This window comes from Bos taurus, chromosome 7 (genome assembly GCF_002263795.3).
Source record: "Bos taurus isolate L1 Dominette 01449 registration number 42190680 breed Hereford chromosome 7, ARS-UCD2.0, whole genome shotgun sequence".
Lineage (NCBI taxonomy): Eukaryota > Metazoa > Chordata > Mammalia > Artiodactyla > Bovidae > Bos > Bos taurus.
In genome coordinates, this window is record NC_037334.1 from 57,198,924 (window position 1) to 57,218,259 (window position 19,336).

At 41.6% G+C, this 19,336-nt stretch overlaps 1 protein-coding gene across 3 annotated transcripts in view; it reads left to right on the forward strand.

Moving 5' to 3' along the window:
• Positions 1-19,336, forward strand: part of SH3RF2 (SH3 domain containing ring finger 2) — a 148,802-nt gene that overhangs the window by 53,457 nt on the left and 76,009 nt on the right. For all 3 annotated transcript variants that reach the window (XM_005209539.5, XM_059888350.1, NM_001083753.2), the window contains 2 exons: positions 12,152-12,421; positions 16,118-16,213. In XM_005209539.5, the coding sequence (XP_005209596.1) occupies positions 12,152-12,421; positions 16,118-16,213 (366 nt within the window). The remainder of the gene's footprint in view (positions 1-12,151; positions 12,422-16,117; positions 16,214-19,336) is intronic.

Consider the following 19,336-nt stretch of genomic DNA (forward strand, 5'->3'; position numbering starts at 1 on the left):
GGAGGGAGTTTGGGGGATAATGTATATGCATATATGTATGGCCGAGTCCCTTTGCTGTCCACCTGAAACTATCACAATATTGTTAATCGGCCATACTCCAATACAAAATTAAAAGTTTAATAAAAAAAAAGAGATCCTTTTTTATTAAAAATTAAAAAATAGAGATCCTCCTGGGGCTTTAATCATCTACTTAATTTCCCATTATCATAAGCATTGGAAGGAAAGGTAAAATTCACCTTCTTCGCTTTGCAGTTAAGGAAACTGAGGCCCAGAGAGGTTCAGTGCTTCGAGGACCAAGTCTATGCGTTGTGTGTCTCATCTTGGGGCCACCTCCAGTGCTCAGACCCAATGGCTCCTTGATCAGAAACTCTGTGCTGTTTAAGTGCGTCATTCCTCCTTCCACTCCAGAAACCTCCACGCGGAGGTAAAAGGATAGAAAGAACTTGGGGGGAGAAAGCCAGTGTACATGCTAGCAGAGCTTACCCCCAAGGGGAGAAGTGGCGGTGACGGTGGGAGGGTCATTTGACTCATCTTTCCTCCCTGTGTGGTGGCTTGGGCTCAGTTTCTCAAACCAAATGGAAAGACACTCCAGCACCACACCTACAGGAAAAGCTCTCTCGGGGAATGGGAAAAATGAATGAGGGCAGAAGGGCCCCCAGAATGGGTGAGGTGGCTCTTCCCTTTGTCCTTCAGGCTCCCACACACCTCCAGCCCTTCCTTCAGGATTCCCTGTGCCCTCCTGGAAGAAGACAAGGCCACCAGCAGCTTCAGGATCAGACACCCCACTCATCTCAAAAGCAACCCCAAGCTGTGTATCAAAAATCACCTGATGGCAGGAGAAAGGGTTATGGCTATGAATGTGTAGGGCATTACTTCCTGTGCCGGGGGAATGAAATCACCTCCAAAGCAACCTCAGAGAAATGTTTGGAAGGAAAAATGAAAGCATGCTAATAGTGATCCTGAAAAGAGGCTGCTGGTTGTGAGTGGTTCTATCTCTGATCACTGGTGTGAACTCCTGCTTTCTTCGCCTTTTCCTGCTTTGCTGTGCTGTGCTTAGTCACTCAGTCATGTCTGATTCTTTGCAACCCCATGGACTATAGCCTGCCAGGCTCCTCTGTCCATGGGGATTCTCCAGGCAAGAATACTGGAGTGGGTTGTCATGCCCTCCTCCAGGGGATTTTCCCAACCCCAGAATCGAACCAGGGTCTCCTGCATTGCAGGCAGATTCTTTACCAGCTGAGCTACCAGGAAGCCCTTTCCGGCTTTCAGTTCAGTTCAGTCGCTCAGTCATGTCTGACTCTCTGTGACCCCATGGACTACAGCACACCAGACTTTCCTGTCCATCACCAACTCCCAGACCTTGCTCAAATTCATGTCCATTGAGTCGGTGATGCCATCCAACCATCTCATCCTCTGTCGTCCCCTTCTGCTCCCACCTTCAATGTTTCCCAGCATCAGGGTCTTTTCCAAGGAGTCAGTTCTTCGCATCAGGTAGCCAAAGTATTGGAGTTTCAGCTTTAGCATCAGTCCTTCCAGTGAATATTCAGGACTGATTTCCTTTAGGACTGACTGGTTGGGTCTCCTTGCAGTCCAAGGGACCCTCAAGAGTCTTTTCCAACACCACAATTTAAAAGCATCAATTCTTCAGCGTTCAGCTTTCTTTACAGTCCAGCTCTCACATCCATACATGACTACTGGAAAAACCATAGCTTTGACTAGACGGACCTTTGTCAGCAAAGTAATGTCTCTGCTTTCTAATAAGCTGTCTAGGTTGGTCATAGCTTTTCTTCCAAGGAGCAAGCACCTTTTAATTTCATGGCTGCAGTCATCATCTGCAGTGATTTTGAGTGTAGCAGTGTGTGCAGGAGACCTTTTGAAGGAAGTCGCCATTATCTTTATTACCTCCACCATAGTTTGATCTCAAGTCAAACAACAGAGAGGGAACAGAGCCCTGCCCATCAACAGAAAATTGGATTAAAGATTTACTGAGAATGGTCCCGCCCATCAGAACAAGACCCAGTTTCCCCCACAGTTAGTCTCTCCCATCAGGAAGCTTCCATAAGCCTCTTATCCTTATGGACAGAATGAAAACCACAATCACAGAAAACTAATCAAACTAATCCAGGGATCAAACCCAGGTCTCCCACATTGCAGGTGAATTCTTTACCAGCTGAGCCACAAGAGAAGCCCGAGAATATTAGAGTGGGTAGCCTATCCCTTCTCCAGGAGATCTTCCCAACCCAGGAATCAAACCAGGGTCTCCTGCATTGCAGGTGGATTCTTTACCAAATGAGCTATCAGGGAAGCCCCCATATGGACCACAGCCTTGTCTAACTCAATGCAACTATGAGCCTTCGTATAGGGCCACCCAAGACAGATGACTCATTGTGGAGAGTTCTGACAAAATGTGGTCTACTGGAGAAGGGAATGGCAAACCACTTCAGTATTCTTGACTTGAGAACTCCATGAACAGTATAAAAAGGCAAAAAGATATGACACTGAAAGATGAACTCCCCAGGTCGGTATGTGCCCAGTATGCTACTGGAGATCAGTGGAGAAATAACTCCAGAAAGAATGAAGAGATGGAGCCAAAGCAAAAACAATACCCAGTTGTGGATGCGACTGGTGATGAAAGTAAAGTCTGATGCTGTAAAGAGCAGTATTGCATAGGAACCTGGAATGTTAGATCCATGAATCAAGGTAAATCAGAAGTGGTCAAAGAGGAGATGGCAAGAATGAACATCAACATTTTAGGAATCAGTGACCTAAAAGGGACTGGAATGGGTGAATATAATTTAATTCCTGCTTTAGGACCCCTGATAACTCAGGAAGGAGGCAGGAGGGACCAGGAGAAAGAAGGCTGGCATGTTCCGGGTGCCTTATTGATATTTGATTCAGGGGGAAGGAAGAAATGCCATATCCACTGACTCACAGTGGCTGGAGATAAAGAAGGCACATGTGGGTCTGTGCCCTTCCAGCTCTCTTCCCAGAAGCAGGAGAGGCCTGAGACAGAAGACTTCAGGGAAAGAGGAGAGAGATACATGACAGAAGTTGCAGGACAGAAGAGACTTTTTGAAATTGGAAGATAATTGCTTTACAATGGAGATGTTTAGCTATAGAACCAATAATAAGAACCTTCCTTGCACTGGTTCTCCTTCTATTTCTCAGGTTCTCTCACCTCCCTATTCTCCTCTATAGCACTCCAACTTCTAGTTATATACATAATTGTTTACTTAAGTTTGATCGTTGTTTCCCCCTACAACTAGACAACACCTGGCATAGTTGGCACTCAAAAATACTTAAGGGACTTCCCTGATGGCCCATTGGCTAAGACTCTGTGCTCCCAATACAAGGAGCCCGGGTTCGATCCCTGGTCAGGAAACTGGATCCCACATGCTGCAACTAAGGGTTTGCATGTCGCAACTGCAAATTCACAAGCCACAGCTGAAAGATTCCATGTGCCACAACTAAGAGCTGGTGTAACCACAGAAATATTTTTAAAAAATACTTATTGATGTCCATCAGCAGATGAACGGATAAGAAAGCTGTGGTACATATACACAATGGAGTATTACCCAGCCATTAAAAAGAATACATTTGAATCAGTTCTAATGAGGTGGATGAAACTGGAGCCTATTATACAGAGTGAAGTAAGCCAGAAAGAAAAACACCAATACAGTATACTAATGCATATATACGGAATTTAGAAAGATGGTAACAATAACCCTGTATACGAGACAGCAAAAGAGACACTGATGTATAGAACAGTCTTTTGGACTCTGTGGGAGAGGGAGAGGGTGGGATGATTTGGGAGAATGGCATTGAAATATGTATAATATCATATATGAAACGAGTCGCCAGTCCAGGTTCGATGCATGATACTGGATGCTTGGGGCTGGTGCACCGGGATGACCCAGAGGGATGGTATGGGGAGGGAGGAGGGAGGAGGGAGGAGGGAGGAGGGAGGAGGGTTCAGGATGGGGAACACATGTATACCTGTGGCAGATTCATTTTGATATATGGCAAAACCAATACAATATTATAAAGTTAAATAAAATAAAATAAAAACAAAAAAAAGAAAAACAAAAAAAGAAAAAAAAATACTTATTGAAAGAAAGAGTGAGATGTGGGGCTGGAAAAGTCAGTCCAGAAGGTATAACAGCAAGCTCATTACTCTCCTTTCTTCCTTTGGGCAAAAAATATCTAAGCAATTCTATTTTAATACTTCTTATTTGCTAAGAATTTTACTAAGTATTCTGTGTAATTTATCTCATTAGGCTTCTCAGCAAACCCATGAGAAAGTGTGTTCAGGGTCCCCAAGAATCCCCAGGATTCAGTGATTCCCTAGATGGGCTCACAGAACTGAGCAAATCTGTTATACGTAGCCCACCAGGCTTCTCTGTCCGTGGGATTTCCCAGGCAAGAATACTGGAGTGGGTGGCCATTCCCTTCTCCAGGGGAATCTTCCCGATCAGGGATCGAACCTGGGTCTCCCGCATTGCAGTCAGATTCTTTTCCATCTAAGCCATCAGAGAACCGCCTTATATGCAGTTACGATTTATTACAGTGAAAGGATACAGACTAAAGTCAGAAACAAAAAGAAAAGAAAAGAAAAGCACAAAGAATAGAATGTGGGAGAGACCTGGCACAGCTTTTAGTCATCCTCTCCCAGATGAGTTTCACAGACAGCACTTATTTCTCCCTGTAACAGTGCATGAGCACACACATGAAGCATTGCCAACCAAGGAAGCGTGCCCAAGACTCGATGTCCAGGGTTCTTACTGCGGGTCAGTCAGGTAGGTGTGACTGGCTTCCCATGCAGCTGGCCTTAGTCTCTAGCCCCTCCAGAGGTCACGTTTTTACTGCATAACCCAGCCTCTCCCCAACATAAATTGCATTGCTCACTTAGTCTGCTATGTCCCAAGGCTCCAAGCAAACAGTTCTTCTCATCAGGCAGGATTTTCTAGCAGCTTAGAGGTTATGTCTCAGGTGAATGGGCCAAATCTTCCACTGGAATCTGCAGAGTTTGGCTAACACAGATTTGCCGAGTTTACTGCACAAAGAAGTGTTAGTATTAGCCCGAGTTTATGAATGATCCATACTAAGAATCAAGAAGGCTAAGTGATTTGGCCACAGTTACCAAAACCAGAATGTAAACCAACATCTTCCTTCGCTTTAACATCTGTGTTCTATTGCACCCTAGTACCATTCCCTGAACAAGTAAAATTCTCTACGATAAAAAGAAATTCTTATAGTATGTCTCATAAGCCTGGCCTCAGATAGGAATGTCCAGATTCAGACCTTCTGGTGATCTCAGGCTCCCAGAAACAGATGGTCTGGGACTTATCAAGGCCAGCCAGATATGATGTTGTTGAGTGAGTGCTGGGAGGGTGGGGGTCTCCCTCCTCACCAGAGATACATGAGCACAAGGGCCAGCCAGCACTTTCTAAAATATACTCCATTGCCTCCACTATCTGCTCCAAAAGGATTGTCACCATGAGGGAAGGAGGCAGGATGGCTCAGTTGGCCAAGAAAGCAACTAGGAAGTGAGGACCCAGGCCAGTCAGCTTGACTCTTTGCCTCATGAGCAGAGTGAAGTCACGGGCGAAGTTATGTTTGCTTTACCCAGCATTCCCCAGGCATATCCTGCCAACCTTGCAAAGTGGTTCAGATGGCAACACAAAGTCACATGAGCGGAGTGGAGCTTCTGAGAAGCCTGCCAGTAACAAGCCTGTATGAGTTTGTTCAACTCAGTGATTCCTGAGCCTATTTGAGTATGGAACACTTTCTGAGTATGTGTAGTGCTAAATTGTTAAAATTCAGGGCAATTTGGAAAATAGGACCCCAACTCTCCTTTTTTTTTATTTTCTAGCTCATGCCAATAGATCTTTCAAATAATTATTATCAGTCATAATTAGTAATCTAATATGCATTCTTTTCCTCCAAGAATGGCAATTCCTGGATGTTTCTGGATTAATTCACAAACGCATTCATTCACCAAGCATTTATTAAACACCTGCTTGTGTCCAGGCCTCAGAGATAGAATTTAAGAGGTGTTTCAGACATGAACCCTAAATTATCCGGTAGGGAATTCATAGCCTGGTGACTGATAACTTGAGCCAAAGGCCAGAATGTTTTCTCTTGGCTCCATTCTCCCGTGATGGGCCACCTTGTGACCAGCAAAAGGAGGTAAGCAGTTAAGTCAGCATGTTGGCTTTGGCCCCACCCAATGCCAGGAGTAGAGAACCAGGCCAGCCTCTTTCTAAACAAGTGGGGAGTGCCATTCATGCATGGTAAACAGCTCGTTACCCAGGAGCAGGCTGAAAGTTCACTGCAGCAAAGCTTTTTCCCTTGTCTGGATCACTGTGATGGTTCCATTCAATTTGGGCTCCTTTTCTCTTACCCTGTTATCATTCCACCTGCCTCCTTTATTTTCCAATTGGAAATAAGCTCAGAGCTTGTTGGCAGATAGACCTGCTGCTGTTTTTGAATTCTGCCATTTGGTTATTTCTCTGTTTTGCAGTTTTACTGTCTATGGGGTTATAATATGTATTAATCAAGACTTTTTCAGTTTCAGGGTCAGAAAACAATTCCAGGTAATTTCAATAATAAACAGTGCATTGGGAATATCATCTCATTTAACTGTGTATCCTTCAGGCATAGCTGGATGTAGACATTCAAATTTTATTGCCAAGGCTCTGTCCATCAATACCTATTATAGTTACCTATTTATCTTATGGTATCGCTAGTTCTTGTGCCTTCTGCACCTTCATTCAGGAAGGTGTGTCTGGTGTCTGGGAAATATCATCACTGGTAGTCCAAGGCTCACCACCTCCAGGCTCATGATCCAAAAGAAACACTCTCTTCTTGGGTGTCTATATATCACACATCAAAGAAGATTCTAACTGACCCAATTTGGAGCACATGCCTGCCCTGTACCGGCATTATACCAGGAGGATTTGGGCACTCTGTTACTGAGCCAAACTTGGGTCCACTCACCCACATGGTAAAACCAATCTACTGACATCAGTTGTGGTGAGGAAAGTGCAGCATTAATTGCGGAACACCAAGCAGGGAGAATGGGTGGCTAATGCTCAAAAGACCCAAACTCCCCAAAGGATTTCAGGGAAGGGATTTTAAAGGCAAGATGAAGGAGAGGGTTGCAGGATGCCTGATCAGCTCATGGATATTTTTCTGGTGGTTGGTGGAGAGGTAACTGGGTGGTATTTAGCGAGTTAACAGCGTCAACCTTTTGGTTTTGACTGGTCTGGGTTCTACGTGTATGTGGTCATCACTTTTTTCACCTGATGGGGATTTTAGTATCTATAAAACAACTCAAGGACATGGCTCAGAATATTATCTATCATCCTTGATGAGAAACGAAAGGTCCTTGACTTTGTATTATGACTAAACTATTTATTGTGTCTTACTTGGCTGTTCTTGTTTCTGCATTTTCTCATCTTAAATTTGTTTTCTGAAACTCAGGGAAGCCTTAGGAGGCTAAAACTTTTTTCATATAAACAAAAAGCAGAGGACATGGCACTGGATAGGGGTTAGTTCTGTCCCCAGAAAGGCCCCCATGGGGCCTTGCTCAGTTTATTAGTGGCCAGCCTGGGCCACATACCCATGTGTATGTGGTGTGACCAGAGTGAATGACATGCCTCTGAGAAGATGGATCCAAACAGGTGGATCCTCAGAGAAGGGACACCTGCCATTTTACTAGTAACACACATAAATACTGCAACATAATTTTACCATGAATATCTCTGCATGCCCCTGTGTCCTTATTTCAGTGTCCTGTGCTTTATCTTCCCTCAAAAGATGGCCCTCAAGGCATTCAGACCCTGCTGAGGTGACAGACCAATAGACCGGCACATTGACTTACTAAGTCTTTTGAATCTCAGAAAAGGATAGCTTGCTGGCCACACACTCAGCCTTCCATTGGATTGTCTGGGTCTTTGAAAAGCACCAGGAAAAACATTTGGTTATGACCTGACTCTGAAACCTCCACACTCACTTTATCCTCATCTCCCCTCCCACCTGCACCTGTCAAGACAGAAAACAGTCAGGGTAGTAAAAGCTGTTTCCAGCAATACACCGGGTGATGGCTGCTGTGGAACTTGGAGTCATTTTCCCTTGAGAGAACCTTTGAGGACCAGATAGAATCAACCAGCTCAGTCTCTTCAGGTGCTTAACTTTTACATGAGGGCTCTGAAGTTCAATAATTCATGCTAATGCTATCAGCAGCAAGCAAATCACATTCAAACTCTGTTCAGATTTTGATTATAAAACAACACCCCAAATGAATTTTATGATGGATAACATACTAGGTGATTTCAGGAGGATGAAACAGAACTCAGGCTTTGAGGTCAAATGAACGGAAGTCAGTCTCAGGGCCGCTGGTCATTGGCTGTGTGACTTTGCCTCAACGTTGGACAGCTCAGAACTTCTGTTTCTTCATTGATAAAATTAAGATAAAACTATTTCACAGGATTTGAGATCATATGAATGAGCTAGTACATGGAAAATGCAATTATTGTTGTTGTTTAGTTGCTAAGTCATGTCTGACTCTATTGCAACCCCATGGATGGTAGGTTACCTGCCAAGCTCCTCTGTCCATGGGATTTTCCAGGCAAGAATGCTAGAGTGGGTTGCCATTTCCTTCTCCAGGGGATCTTCCCAACCCAGGGATCAAACCCACATCTCCTATGTCTCCTACACCGCAGGTAGACTCTATCACTGAGCCACCTGGGAAGCCCACAGTAGGACAATAAGACAAATTTCTATGGCTTGCCACAACCACAACAAGTGTTCATTTCCTTCCCCTCTTCAGATTCTGTCTCTTTCTTCTTCCCCATCCCCACCCCCACCTCCACCACCTTTACAACGTAGAAGCCAATGTTTCCTATAAGTATGAATGTAGAACTGAGAATAAAAGGGGACAATGAAGAGAAAAGGTGATGGAAAATATTTTCATGTTAAAAGTAGAATTTACAATCTGCTTCCACAATCCTTTATCTCTACTGAAGGGAGATGGAGATAAGATGGTGATGGTCAGACAATTAGTACTATCTCAGGGTTTCAAAGTTTATGTCTCTTCAAAGAGATTTAAGCAGTTTGTGCAGTTTTAGTTTAATATTCTTGCCCGGTGGTCATTAAAATATGTAAGCCACTTGTATGGGAATGTCTTCCAGAAAAGAAAGGAAAAAAGCAACTTGGCCATTTACAACACCTGCGTTGAATCTCCATTGCTCCTATTTTAGTTAGAATAAAATGTAACTCAGACCAGAGGCTGAGTTGGATGAAGGGGAAAGTGCCATAAAAATGCAGCTAAACAGTTCATGAACTCAGGCAAATTTTTAACTTCTCTGATCCCCAGTTTTCTAATCACAGATGGTGAGAATTAAATAAAAGATATTGTGGAGTGCTTAGCACAGTATCTGGTACATAGGAAGAAATGCTGAATAAATATTAGATATTGATATCATCTTATTATGCAAAGTCAAAAGGGCTTAAATTCTTTTTTCCCCTAATTTTTCATTCCTCCTTCCTTTGCTTTCCTTTCCTTTTATGAATCAAAAATGACAGTGTATTAGGCAAGATGGAAGTTCATTTAGCTTTCAGATAAAAATTGGGATGTAAAGTAATCCAGGACTTGCCTAGCAGCTCTACAATGCAGACTACTTCCCCCCCTTTTAGGTGAGACTTTCATCCTCATTGTTCAAGATGGCAGCTGGAGCTCCAGCAATCATGTCCACATTCCCCATAACAAAATGGAGGAAAGGAAAAGAAAGTCAGTCCTTCTCAGTAAGGACATTTCCTAAAATGTACTTATATCCTTTTGGCCAGATGTAGCTGCTGGTTGAGTTCAGTTCAGTCACTCAGTCATGTCCGACTCTTTGCGACCCCATGGACAGCAGCGTGCCAGGTTTCTGTGTCCATCTCCAATTCCCAGAGCTTGCTCAAACTCAAGTCCATCGAGTCGGTGATGCCATCCAACCATCTTATCCTCTGTCGTCCCCTTCTCCTCCTGTCTTCAGTCTTTCCCAGCATTAGGGTCTTTTCCAGTGAGTCAGTTCTTCGAATCAAGTGGCCAAAGTATTGGAGTTTCAGCTTCAGCAGAGGCTGGTAAATGTGACCTGTGTGTGCCAAATGCTGACGTACCCAGAAAAATGTGATTTATATTACAACATAAAACTGAGAGAAGGCATAGAGACTGACAACTATTACTCCCTGATATAGCTCACCCTGGAAGTCTAACAGATTTAGATCATTCCCCAGAAATCCTCCACTCTCATTCTGCTTCCACCTGCTTACTTCTCATGTAAGGGAACAGCTTCTCCAAAAGGTAGTTCCATGGTTTGTTAGTCCTACTTAGCTTGGCTTATTTTCTTCCTAAATTCCTCCCATACCTTCCTAAATTCCTCCCATACCTTTCACTTCTCATCCCCCAGCTTCATTCATTTCCTTTTCACCATCCAATTTTAATAGACAACACAATTACTCCATTGTATAAAAGTTAGAAAACACAGCAAAGCACTTAGGGGAACTTTTTAAAAAAATATTCAAAAATCTCACCATTTAGAAATAACCACTTTTCAAATGTTAGTGTACAGCCATCTAGCATTTTCCTCAGGTGAATATATATAAATATATATATATATATTTATAAAGAAAGTCTAGTGTACATAACTGTTTTTAATCTCTTCTGTTATACTTAACAATATGAGTAACTCTCAATGTTGTTAATTATAGATCAACATCATCAGCTTTAATGATTGCAGGGTTTTCCATTGTATGGGTGTATCATAATTTATTCAACTGATTCTGTTTATACACAACACTGTGTTAAACCTCCTAGTGCAAACATCTTGGCTTATTTGTCCACCAGATGAGTGTGTTCCCGTGGTTGTCTAACTCCCCAGGGACCAGCAGAAACACACTGGTCTGCCATCCCATGAGCCATATGGTGCTGTTCAGGTCTCATCTCGATCCCTAAGCTGTTTACAGTTCATTTTTAAATGAACATTGAAGACTCAGAAGGTCCTTGAAGAACTGAATTAACGTCTCCTTACCTCCCCCTCATAAATAGCAAGTCTGTCCCCAGCCGAGGGGCTACTCCACCCAATGACTGAGGAAAACACAAAATACAATACAATTGCAGGTGACACTGAAGGGCTTTCTATAAAACCCAAGTTACTAGAACTTTCCATTTGTCAAACTGACTTCAAGCAAGACCAGAGTGAGACCGTTTCTCTGTGGAGAAACCAGTTTCAATTAGGGGGAAAAAATTGACTGAAATAATTGTTTAGACTGACAACTGATTTGACAAATAACAATTCTTTAGCTGATCTTTTTTAAGTGATGACTGATTTCTGACTGTTAATTTGTCTTAGTTGTGCTTGCTAAAGATACAAACACACACGGGGTTTTCAGTTTCTAGACAAGGCTGAAGACAAATTATGGTGTATCCCTCTCACATAGCACTTTCTATTTTCAGGGAGTTTTCACCTCAGTTTTCTTCCCATTAACACTGAGGAGTAGGTACAACTGATATCATTAGCCCTGCATTACAGATGATCATTCTAAGAGGTGTCATCTATTGAGCACATTCTATGCAAAATATGAAACAAAACCCAAATGCATCATTAATATTCTTTAGTCCTCACAGCAACTCTAATAAGGTAGGTATTGTTATCACTTCATCTTATAAGTGAACATGGTTTAAGAAAGATGAAATAACTTGACTGTAGTCACACAAGAGCAAAGAGGTGAAGCCAGAATTCAAAATCAGTATTCCTAGCAAGAATCACGGTCTTACTCAAGTTCCCCTAGTTGCAGAGTCAAGTCCAAAGTCCTGCTCCCTGCATAGTGATTAAGAACAGGGTCTCTAAAATCAGATTGTCTGAGTTCAAGCCCCATATCGCCATTTCCCAGCTGTACTACCTTAAGTGAGTTACTACACCCCTCTGTGCCTCAGTCACTCCACCTTAGAAACGGGGATAATGCTGTCTGTCTCAAAGGTTAAACAAGGTAATCCACCTATGGCACTTAGTGCATGGAAAATACTTTGTAATTAGTAACTAATGTGACCCCCTTGGTTCCTCCAGCCTCTAGGCCATACATATTTTCTTGATCTGTGTCGCTCCAGGTGCCTCGAGCAAAGGCCCTATGCAACTACCGAGGGCAGAATCCCGGTGACCTGAGGTTTAATAAGGGAGATGTCATCCTCCTCCGAAGACAGCTGGATGAGAACTGGTACCAGGGGGAAATTAATGGAGTCAGTGGAGTCTTCCCAGCCAGCTCCGTGGAGGTCATCAAGCAGCTGCCCCAGCCACCCCCACTGTGCCGGGCCCTCTATAACTTTGACCTTCGTGACAAGGACAGGAGTGAGAACCAGGACTGCCTGACCTTCCTCAAGGTGAGATTCTGGGCAGCCACCAAAGTCACCAGTGATCACATAAAGGCTGTGGCAGAACTTAAGTTGTTTGTTTAATATTTGTTGATTTTTTTTTAAATTACATTTTATACAGGCTTCCCTAGTAGCTCAGTGGTAAAGAATCCACCTGCCAATGCAGGAGACGCAGGTTTGATCCCTAGCTTAGGAAGATCTCCTGAAGGAGGAAATGGCAACCCACTCCAGTATTCTTGCCTGGAGATTTCCGTGGACAGAGGAACCTGGTGGACTGCAGTCCACACAGTCTCAAAGAGTCAGACACAATTTAGTGACCAAACAACGATGAACAACGTGTGCTTATATATGTTATGCGTATGTATACTTCAAACGATATGGAGGTGGTCACCAGAGAAATCTAACAGGAGTTTGATGGAGGTTCTCAAACATTTGTATTGCAATTATGAAACTAAGTATCCATATACTCATTCATTCATTCTGCAGTCACTTTTGACCACCTATTCTTTTCAGACACTGGGGAGATAGCATGAACAAGTCACAGCATCTGTGCTTGGGCAGAGTAGTGGGAGAAACAGATGGTTAGCCAGAAAATTGTAAACATAGTTTAATAGCATGCTATATAGAACTACAGATCTTACCTCTTCATTGAGTGTCTGTAAGGATATTCTTGCTGACCAAGTTCACTACTGCTTGTTTACAACACTATTTTGTCTGTAGACATTGCATTCAAAACACTCCAAACAGCAATTACTGAAGCCTGCATGCCTAGAGCCTGTGCTCCTCAACATCAGAAGCCACTGCAATGAGAAGCCCGCATACCACAACAATGACCCTCACTCTCGGCAACTAGAGAAACTCCGTGTGTAGCAACAAAGACCCATCACAACCATAGATAAATAAGTAACTTTTTAAAAACCACTCCAAACACACACAATAACATAATTATATCTTTACACATAAATAACCTCTTACAAGATATACTTTCCAAGGACATCAGTTACCCTATGATTTTTTTTACCTCTCTTTTTTATTGGCTGATTCTTCACCATTTGTAAGCAACAAGTCTGCTAAAGTCTAGACTATAGCCATCCCTGTATATTCGGGGTGAGGGGGTAGATCCAGGACACACTGAATCCTGAGGATGCAGAGTCCGTGGATTCAGAGGGTCAACTGTACTCTATCTAAGTCTCGAATTTGAGCAACCTGCAGGAGGTAGTGAGGACGGGGAAGTCTGGTATGCTGCAGTCCATGGGGCTACAAAGAGTTAGCAACGTAGCAACTGAGCAACAACAAAATTCAGTATTTATTATTCCCTAAACATTCAAATTTTCTCATAGAAACCAAAGTTGGGGTAATTTTTATTCTTTGCAACTTAAGTCAAATACAAGTGCAAGTAGCACTGCTACTCAGTTCAGGAAAAGTCTTTTGTTTTATAAAATATTTTTATTCCATCACTCCCTGAAATGAGATTTGCTTCAGATTCCCTCAGACCAGATAACTTCACTGTCCTCCATATTATGAAATACTGATCTTTGTTATTGTCGTCGCACCTCAGAGTGAGTCCCCTAAAGAATACCATTCAGTAGCCGACCTGCACATTTTATACTTTGGCTACAGCCAGAGGACAGCAGTTCAATTCCACAAGCATTTGTTGAGTATTTACTTTATCCCTGGCATTAGACACTGAGCTCTGGGGACACAGCCAGAGGAAGACATAGACAGGGAGCATATCTGCTTTTGTGTCCCCTCTCTGGGAATTTGCAAACCAGGACACTTACCCAAGAACTTGTTCATTCACTGAATTCATCCATGTACCAGGCTGTCTATGCAGATACAGTGAAGAGTCATTGTCCATATCTTCAAGGAGCCAGCAGTCTAGTGGAAGGAGCAAACACATAAATGGGAAGTTATGACAAAGGACTCAGAAGAGAGGATTTGTTCCCTCCTAGGAGATTATCAGGGCTTCCCCAATGGCTCATCGATAAAGAATCTGTCTGCCAATTCAGGAGACACTGGTTTGATCCTTGGGTTGGGAAGATCCCTTGGAGGAGGAAATGGTAGCCCACTCCAGTATTCTTGCCCAGAAAATCCAATGAACAGAGAGCCTGTCAGGCTATAGTTCATAGAATCACAGAGTCTGACACGACTGAGCACAGCACAGTGGCAGAAGGCTATCATAGACTGAGACTTCACTAGGAAATCTCATGGTGTTCCTAAATGCAGCATGTCTAAAAAAAACTCAAGATCTTTTCTCCCAAAGCTATTCTGTCTCAGTAAATTTTCCTATTTATTCACACGTGCATTAATTCATTTACCCATGCATGCATTCAAGAAATACTGATTGTTTAAAAATTGTGAATCACTGTGTTATACACCTGAAACTTATATTGCACATCAACTATACCTCAATAAAAGAAATAATAAAAACTGATTGGTTGACTGCTAAAAGGAAGCCACTGTATAAGGTCCTGAGGAAAAAAATGATCAAAATAGATCCAGGCCCTACAGACATAGAGTTTATGGTCTTATGGGATAGACAGACATTATAGCAATCACAACGTAAACATGTGTAACTGCAGATTATACTAAGGACAAAGAAATCTAAGAAACGGTATAATGCCGTAATGAATTTAGATTTAGATTCATCTACATTACTAAGGGACATAGATCAGAGAGATCAGTGGATGAATATTCAGATTTAGATAGATGAATATTCAGACTTAGATCGATGAACAGGTGTGGACATGGAAAGATGTTCCTGACATGATATTAAGGGAAAAAAACAACGTATCCTATATGACTTGATTTGAATTAATACAAAAGAAGACAAATGAATATACATGCTAGAGTCAGAGTGGAGGTAACTTCTTGCTAGGTGTCAGGGAAAAGCACAAGAGCCATCTAGGTGCTGGAAATATTCATCTCTCTTGCTCCAGATGGGGGCTTTGTGGATATATTCAATTTTAAAACTTCATCAAGCTTTACATCTAAAATATTTATGCTTTATTGTATGCCTGTATACATGTTTTTGAAAAAGTTTTTAAAATTTTAGTTTCTAATTTTATATTAAATATAAAATATATTATAATTTCATATATTTATTTATATATATTTTATCTTCATATAAAAGAACCTGGGGAAAAAACATGTTAACCAAGAGGTTAACACTGATTGTATCTATATTGTGATAGAATTCTTTGTTTTGCCTATTTACGTTTCCAAATGTTTCTACAAATCTCCATATAACCTTTGATAATAAAAACTTGAATAAAGAGCCATTTTATGTTTGATACATTAAAAATGGAACACGTTCTGAAAAGTGCTCAAAATCAGAATACAATGCATCCTTCCTTTTGCTAAGTCTGTCTCTCTATGTCTTCCATGTTGATTTCTCATCAGATTAATTCAAATGAAAAGCCCTGATTCTGCAGGTGATGGAAAATTAGAGATATTTCCAAGTTTTCTTAATGGATTTCCTTGGTACTCCAGATTATTTCTACTCCTCTTTTGGTCTTAGTGACCCAAATACTGCCCTTAATGGAGAAAAGAGTATTTTAGCAGAGAGATTTTGTAAATAGATTATGAAAGAGTTACCTTACTTGCACCTTACACCATCTGAGATTCCAAGCTGATCTCCATGAAAAGCTTTCCCTCCCAGAAAACTGAGAGTAAATGTTAACCAGGAGACTTTCTCTCTTTCAGGATGATATCATCACTGTGATCAGCCGAGTGGATGAGAACTGGGCAGAAGGCAAGTTGGGAGATAAAGTTGGTATCTTCCCAATCTTGTTTGTAGAGGTACGTGACTATCAAATCTACATCTGATGCAAGGTTAGAATTATACCTGGACTACAGTGATGCCTGAGAGCAATTTCTATTTGATATGAGGCTTATTTCAGAACTAACTAAAGTCTTGAAAGAAAAGATGCTAGTCCATAATACCCATTTCTGAAGTTCTCTGGTGGTTCAGTGGTTAAGACTCCATGATTCCAATGCAGGGGGCACAGGTTTGATCCCTGGTCCAGGAACTAGTGTCCCATATGCCATGCTGTGAGGCCAAAAACAATTTTTTTATTACAAAATACCCATTTCTGGCAAGAGTGTGGGAATATAGGCCTTTTCATTCTGCTGATGGGAGTACAAATCACTGTCATCTCTCATCTCCAGACTCAAATTCTTATCAAGGATATGGAAAAGGGACATCTCCTGTGAGTCATGAATTCCACACCTGAGAGTTGATTATAAGAAAATAATAAAACAAATGTGCTAAGAAGTATGTACAAAATGTGCAAAAATGTTTATCATAGCATTGTGCAAGTGGTAAAAAGTCAGAATAAGGATTTAGTTTTTTTTTAATTATGGTGATGGAAAAATACAAGCCCATTAAAAAAAAAATGTTAAAAGGTAATACTCAATATCAGGGAGTATCTGGTATTATGGAAAGATGTTTGTGATTATTTTTCAGTTCAGTTAGTTCAGTAGCTCAGTCGTGTCCAACTCTTTGCAGCCCTATGGACTGCAATACACCAGGCTTCCCTGTCCATCACCAACTCCCAGAGCTTGCTCAAACTCATATCCATTGACTAGGTGATGCCATCCAACCATCTCATCTTCTGTTGTCCCCTTCTCCTCCTGCCTTCAATCTTTCCCAGCATCAGGGACTTTTCCAAGGAGTCAGTTCTTTGCAGCAGGTGACCAAAGTATTGGAGCTTCAGCTTCAGCATCAGCCCTTCCAATGAATATTCAGAACTGATTTCCTTTAGGATGGACTGATTGGATCTCCTTGCAGCCCAAGGGACTCTCAAGAGTCTTCTCCAACACCACAGTTCAAAAGCATCAATTCTTCGGTGCTCAGATTTCTTTACGTCCAATTCTCACATCCATACATGACCACTGGAAAAACCATAGCTTTGATTAGACGGACCTTTGTCAGCAAAATAATGTCTCTGCTTTTTAATATGCTGTCTAGGTTTGTCATAGAAGAAACCAAGGAGCAAGCATCTTTTAATTTCATGGTTGCAGTCACCATCTGCAGTAATTTTGGAGCCCAAGAAAATAAAGTCTGTCACTGTTTCCATTGTTTCTCCATCTATTTGCCATGAAGTGATGGGACTGGATGCCATGATCTTCGTTTTCTGAATGTTGAGCTTTAAGCCAACTTTTCAGTCTGCTCTTTCACTTTCATTAAGAGGCTCTTCAGTTCTTCTTCACTTTCTGCCATAAGGGTGGTGTCATCTGCATATCTGAGGTTATTGATATTTCTCTCAGAAATCTTGATTCCAGCTTTATCCAGTCCAACATTTCACATGATGTACTCTGCATATAAGTTAAATAAGCAAGGTGACATTATATAGCCTTGACGTACTCCGTTCCCAGTTTGGAACCAGTCCATTTTTCCATGTACGGTTCTAACTGTTACTTCTTGACCTATGTACAGACTTCTCAGGAGGCAGGTAAAGTGGTCTGGTATTCTCATCTCTTTAAAAATTTTCCACAGTTTGTTGTGGTCCATACAGTCAAAGGCTTTGGCATAGTTAGTGAAGCAGAAGTAGATGCTTTTCTGGAACTCTCTTGCTTTTTTGATGATCCAGCAGATGTTGGCAATTTGATCTCTGGTTCCTCTGCCATTTCTAAATCCAGCTTGAACATCTGGAAGTTCTTGGTTCGTGTACTGTTGAAGCCTGGCTTGGAGAATTTTGAGCATTACTTTGCTAGCATGTGAGATTAGTGCAATTGTGTGGTAGATTGAACTTTCTTTGGCATTGCCTTTCTTTGGGATTGGAATGAAAACTGACCTTTTCCAGTCCTGTGGCCACTGCTGAGGTTCCAAATTTGCTGGCATATTGAGTGCAGCACTTTAATAGCATCATCTTTTAGGATTTGAAATAGCTCAGCTGGAATTCCATCACCTCCACTAGCTTTGTTCGTAGTGATGCTTCCTAAGGCCCACTTGACTCCACGCTCCAGGATGTCTGGCTCTAGGTGAGTGATTCCACCATCATGATTATCTGGGTCATGAAGATCTTTTTTGTTTAGTTCTTCTGTATATTCTTGCCACCTCTTCCTAATATCTTCTGCTTCTGTAGACCCATATCATTTCTCTCCTTTATTGTGCCCATCTTTGCATGAAATGTTCCCTTGGCATCTCTCATTTTCTTGAAGAGATCTCTAGTCTTTCCCATTCTATCATTTTCCTCTATTTCTTTACACGGATCACTTAGGATTGTTAACTAAAATAAATTTTAATGCCTGTAGAATTTCAGATTTAGTAAATGAAGTTCTAGAGTTCTGTTTCTCAACAATGTGACTGTGACTATAATTAATGTTAACAAATTGTATACTTAAAGATGATGATTATGGTAAATTTGCTATGTATTTTTTTCACCACAATTTTTAAAAAACAAAGTAACTGCATGAAAGTAGCTTTATAAATGTGTGTGTGTGTGTGCATAAATGGATAAAGGACTGGAAGAATATGTACCAAGATATTAACAGTGGTGATCACCAGATGGTGCGATTCTAAATGATTTTCATTTTCTTCTCCCACCCTGTATTTTGTAAATCTTCAGAAATTAGCACATATTACTTCTATTTTTTTAAATCTACTTTAAAAGAAAGAAAGAACACCTGTTAGGTTATCTCCCTGTTTCTCCAGATAATATATCATCTATAGCCTCTAACCCTCTAGCTGTCAGCCTCACCCCAGCTTGAAGCAGGTTATCACAAATTTTAAAGGGAGACTTCATTGTTTAACTACATTTGTTGAGTGCTTACCAAGCACAAAGCTTTAAAAGTGAGCAGTGCCGAGCTATAAAAGAACTAAAAGGTGTACTCTTGGCCCTTTAGGAGGGTGGGGTGAAACAAAACAGAGGCAGAGTTGCAGAGAAGGAACCAGTATTTCCATATGAAGAGCCAGAGCAG